Below are 5,752 nucleotides of genomic sequence, written 5' to 3' on the forward strand. Positions count from 1 at the left end.
AGCTAGTATCACACTCAAACATCCTGGTTGAAGCATTAAAAGTTATAATTTCTACTAATTATTCTTAAATCCACATGTTTTTAAAAGAGTTTATTTATTTATTCATGAGAGACACAGAGAGAGAGTCAAAGACAGAGGCAGAGGGAGAAGCAGGCTCCTTGCAGGGAGCCCGATGTGGGACTCAATCCCAGGACCGCGGGATCACGCCCTGAGCCAAAGGCAGACGCTCAACCACTGAGCCACTCAGGCATCCCTCAAATCCACATTTTAAACATGTCTTTTATGTGCATGTGCATTTCTGCTACATCTGTAAGCTCCAAGGAAAATATTTTTATAAAATTTGTATGAATTTAACTGGTTAACTGGCTGCTGCTGCTGCTTCTCTTTCTCCTTCTTCTTTTACAGAATGCTGGGGTTTTTAAAAAAGATTTTATTTATTTTTTTCATGAGAAACACACAGAGAGAGAGAGAGAGAGAGAGAGAGGCAGAAACACAGGCAGAGGGAGAAGCAGGCTCCATGCAGGGAGCCAGATGCGGGACTCGATCCCTCGTCTCCAGGATCAAGCCCTGGCCTGAAGGTGGCGCTAAACCGCTGAGCCACCGGGGCTGCCCCAGAATGCTGTTTTAACTAAAGGAATGAATGACACAGAAACTTGCAATATTTATACTAGGATATTTGGAAGACAGTTTCCTGAAAACAAACATGAACCTATCATTTCATGAAAATCAACTCACATATGATAGCCGACAATACTTGAAGCCTCAATAAAATGTAAGCTCTCAAAATAATAATCAGAATTTTAGAAAAGTTGTGATCCACCAAAAGCCTTGACACCTTCTCAGTGTTGACAAACATTTCTGTTGGGATATGTGGTAATTTTAAAACAAATGTGACTTTCTGGTAATTCATTCCTGTCTAATCAACACTGGAACACCCACATAACCTAGTGAAACAACACATTAGGTTAAAAAAAAAATCATGCATTAGTACAGGATCTATTCAGTGACAAGTTGGGCCTGTGGATTTTAGTATAACAGAGAAGGACATAGTGATACTGTGTTCGGTGCCACTTGGCAGATAACTTGAGAAAGTACAATTTCTGTAGTTTTAATATAGTATCTAAGATGACTTTCCATAATTATATGAGAAAGTTATGAAACATATGGTCCTCCCCTATTTTTGCAAGTCTGTAAATGTTTTCACACAAATCAACCAAAACAACACAATAAATACAGAAGCAAATCTGAACGACTAGTACTTTCTAATAGAGACACTCTAATGAGACAGAAGAAACTTAAAATTGTGTAAAATGAACAAAACCACTCACGACCCTGTGTATTTGGGGAAATAGTTATTTTTCATAAAAACAATATTACTGTTTTCATGGCATGGGTTATTAATATGATTCTAATCATATTAATTAAATCATATCATTTATTAATGAATTAATAAAATTTTACAATATTTTTATTTATTTATTTTTTAGAGAAAGAGTGTGGCAGGGAGGGGCAGAGGGAGAAGGAGAGACAGAATCTTGAGCAGTTTTCCCTGCTGAGCCCCAAACCCTTGGCGGCTAGATCTCACCACCTGAGATCCTGAGTTGAGCGCAAGTCAAGGGTCTAAGGCTTACCTGACTGAGGCACCCAGGCGCCCCAATACATTTTTAAACCTCTTTTGTTCCTACTATGATAAATATTGACAGATTAACCCACAGCCACAATTTTCCTGGGATCCTCAGTAATCTGTGAGACGGTGTAGATGCCCTGTGGGAACAGAATGTTCTAGACTCACTGCCTCACACAGCTCCCTGACCAGGACTCAGGGAGTCAGAGTGACAAGAGCGCTGTGGGGCAAGGTCTCAGGACCCCGGGCTGCCTCTCAGGCTCTCATGCCCCAGGGCGGGTCCGGGGCGGGGACGCTCAGGCTCGGGAGTCCCCACCTCCCCGGGGATTTCACTTCTTCTCCCAACCTGGCTCTGGGCCCCCTGCCTGGAGACTCATGACGCAGCCCCAGCGCGCACTCCCATTGGGTGCAGCCTTTCTGGAGGAGCCAATCAGCGGCACCGGGTCCCGGGCTCTGAAGTCCACACCAGAACCGCCAGGACGCAGCTGCTCCACCGACCCTAAAGGTCTGGGCTATGGTGCCCGGAACCCTAGCCCTGCTGCTGTCGGGGGCCCTGGCCGTGACCCTGACCCGGGCGGGTGAGTGCGGGCGGGAGCGAGGGGACCGGCGGGCGGGGACGCGGGACCCCGGGAAGCCGCCTCTCCGCCGCCCCCGGCCCCTCCCGCCTCCGCCCCGCCCCGGGCATCTCCCCTGGGCCCCGGGCCCCGCGGCGGGAGGGGGTCGGGCGGGGTCTCAGCCCTCGGCTCCGCAGGCTCCCACTCCCTGAGGTATTTCTACACCTCCGTGTCCCGGCCCGGCCGCGGGGACCCCCGCTTCATCGCCGTCGGCTACGTGGACGACACGCAGTTCGTGCGGTTCGACAGCGACGCGGCCACTGGGAGGATGGAGCCGCGGGCGCGGTGGATGGAGCAGGAGGGGCCGGAGTATTGGGACCGGCAGACGCGGACCATCAAGGAGACCGCACGGACTTTCCGAGTGGACCTGGACACCCTGCGCGGCTACTACAACCAGAGCGAGGCCGGTGAGCGGCGCGGGCCCGGGGCCAGGGGCACGACCCCCATCCCCCCGACCGGCCGGGTCGCCCCGAGGGTCCGGGTCCGGGCGTCACCCCGAGTCCGAGGCCCCCCACCCTAAACGGGTCCTCAGAGCCAGGAAGAGGCCGTGCGCCCTTTCGAGCGGTTTTCCTTTCGGTTTGAACTTAGAAGTCTTGCGGTCCCGGGACTACTCGGGTGTTCACCGCGGGGCGGGGCCTCGGGGCCTCGGGGCGGAGCTGACCGCGGGGGGGGGCCAGGGTCTCACACCTTCCAGTGGATGTTTGGCTGTGACCTGGGGCCCGGCGGGCGCCTCCTCCGCGGGTACAGTCAGGACGCCTACGACGGCGCCGATTACATCGCCCTGAACGAGGACCTGCGCTCCTGGACCGCGGCGGACGCGGCGGCGCTAGATCACCCGGCGCAAGAGGGAGGCGGCAGGTGATGCAGGGCACCTGAGGAACTACCTGGAGACGACGTGCGTGGAGTGGCTGCGGAGGTACCTGGAGATGGGGAAGGAGACGCTGCTGCGCGCAGGTACCGGGGCCCCGGGCCTCCCCGATCTCGCCTCCACTAGGGAGGGCTTCCCACCAGGAAGGGAATATGGACTCAGGGTCAGAACACCGCCCCTCCCACGGGTGGGGACAGGGGATCCGCCTGGGTGTTGATAGTCCTACTAGGGTGACTCACCCAGAGGCCGCTTTTCTCGAAGGGACAATGGAGCAATCCAGGGTCTCCGGGAGGCAGGTGGAGGCCATCCTGAGATAACCGCCAGTGGTGCCCTTTGACCTGGCAGCTGGGTGGGAACCATGACTTTCCCTCAAGGCCTTCTTCAATGAAAACATATTTGGAGCTTGAACTGGGAGTTTTCTGACTCCTTCAGCCTCCACCACGGTCAGGACCATTAGTGTGCTCTCCACCTTAGACCTGCAGCCTCCTACCCTGGACTCTCTCCCTGATTCTAGAATTTCTAAAGATTAGGACATCCCAAAGGCTAGGTTGGTGACTGGGCTTTGTGCTTCTTCCAAGTGAACCAACTGCCCTGTCCACCCTAGGATGGTCACACAAATGCAGTCTCAGTGGACCACGCAGTTAACCAAAGTGTGGGTTTTCCAATTCTTCCTTCTCAGAACCCCCCAGCACACGTGTGACCCGCCACCCCGTCTCTGACCATGAGGTCACCCTGAGGTGCTGGGCGCTGGGCTTCTACCCTGCGGAGATCACCCTGACCTGGCAGCGGGATGGGGAGGACCAGACCCAGGACACAGAGGTTGTGGACACAAGGCCTGCAGGAGATGGGACCTTCCAGAAGTGGGCGGCCGTGGTGGTGCCCTCTGGACAGGAGCAGAGATACACGTGCCACGTGCAGCATGAGGGGCTGGCGGAGCCTGTCACGCGGAGATGGGGTAAGGAGGGCCTCGGGGTAGAGCTTCTACTCAGGGCAAGTGGAGCTCTTCTGGAGAATTTCAGCAGAGTCAGGTCTCAAGCCAGAGGCTGGACCCTCATCCTCCCTCCCCTTTCCAGAGCCTTCCCCTCTGTCCACCATTGTCATCGTCAGCATTGCTGCTCTGGTTCTCCTCGTGGTCGCTGGGGTGATTGGAGCTGTGATCTGGAGGAAGCAGCGCTCAGGTAGGGAACCGACTGAATACTCTGTGTTTTCCTGTCCTGTTGGGGGGTTTCCTAGGGAGCACGCTGTCCTGCCTTGTTAACGGGAAGTACCGTCCATATGCGGTTACTCTCCTACACTGGAGCTGTGTACTCACACTCACTGTGCAGCAAACACTTGGGAAAATGAAGGCCAGAGTTTTGCCTTGGTGATTCTGGTGACGGGGACTGATTCCCAGCCGTCACAGGACAGAGCGGAAGGCCCCTGCTGAGGACAGACCTCCAGCAAGTCAGGTGGTCCAGTGACCCCTCACCTCATGGCTTGTCTCCTGACCCTGACCTGGGCGGTCAGTCAGAATTCTGCAGACTCACTCTGCACCAGGACTGGGAGCTTCCTCGAGGATCTCCTGGCCCAGCCCTGTGCCCGGCCTCTCACATGATGTTTTCTTCCCACAGGAGGAAAAGGACCAGGCTACTCTCATGCTGCACGTGAGTATGTAGGGAGTGATCCCTGAGACCCCGGGGGAGTGTAGACAGGACCCCATGGGGAGGTCACCCCCACAGCTGCTCCTTTAGTCTCACCTCCTGTGAGCTCTGACCACATCCTGTTTATTCTCCTCTAGGCGATGACAGTGCCCAGGGCTCTGATGTGTCTCTGACAGCTCCTAGAGGTGAGACCCCAGAGACCCTGAAGTGGGGAGGGTTGGGGCCTTGGGGACCTGATGAGTGCGAGGGGGACTGTTGAGAATGTCAGCACTTATGTGACTGACCTCAGTTTGTACTTGATTGTTTTTCAGTGTGAGACCAGCTGCCCTGTGGGGACTGAGCGATGCAAGATGTGTTCACATCTCACGTGATGACATCAACAACCCTGGCTTGTCTCTGCAAACAGTGCCTGTGTCCCTAGGAGCATAATGTGAGGAGGTGGGGAGATTGGCCCACCCTGCCCACCATGACCTGTCCCTAATCTGATGTGCGCTCTCTTCTCTGATGTGCTTTCCTGTCCAGCAGAGGGAGGGCTGGACCATCTCCATCCCTGTCTTTGTTTCATGTTGGGCTGAGTGTAGTGCCTTACTTTTCTATTCAAAATGAGAATCCAGGGTAGCCCTGGTTGCTCTGTGGTTTAGCGCCACCTTGAGCCCAGGGCCTGATCCTGGGGACCCGGATGGAATCCCATATCTGGCTCCCTGCATGGAACCTGCTTCTCCCTCTGCCTGTCTCTCATGAATAAATAAATAAAATCTTAAAAAAAAAACAAAATGAGAATCCAGATATATTTTCTAATTCATGGCACGTGAGGCTGATGAAGTAATAAAAGTGAAATTTGTAAGGTTGAGACAGAAATGAATGGATATTGAATGCACCATCCTAAAGGAAATGGTAGCTAGGTGACATGATGCACGTGTTAGCTAATGCTATGGTTGAAATCATTTTGTAGTATAGAAATGTATCACATTAACAGGTTGTGCCTGTAAACTTACACAAAAGTGTA

At 53.6% G+C, this 5,752-nt stretch overlaps 1 protein-coding gene across 1 annotated transcript; it reads left to right on the top strand.

Annotated features, from left to right (window-relative positions):
* The first annotated feature begins 2,045 nt into the window (after positions 1-2,045).
* Positions 2,046-5,520, top strand: LOC112641278 (DLA class I histocompatibility antigen, A9/A9 alpha chain-like). Its single transcript, XM_025418148.3, is given in 9 exon segments — positions 2,046-2,202; positions 2,376-2,645; positions 2,916-3,067; positions 3,069-3,192; positions 3,786-4,061; positions 4,180-4,284; positions 4,717-4,749; positions 4,884-4,931; positions 5,058-5,520. Coding segments are annotated over 9 exon segments (1,077 nt in total). The 5' UTR covers positions 2,046-2,138; the 3' UTR covers positions 5,063-5,520.
* Positions 5,521-5,752: the final 232 nt, after the last annotated feature.

This window comes from Canis lupus, chromosome 12 (genome assembly GCF_003254725.2).
Source record: "Canis lupus dingo isolate Sandy chromosome 12, ASM325472v2, whole genome shotgun sequence".
Lineage (NCBI taxonomy): Eukaryota > Metazoa > Chordata > Mammalia > Carnivora > Canidae > Canis > Canis lupus.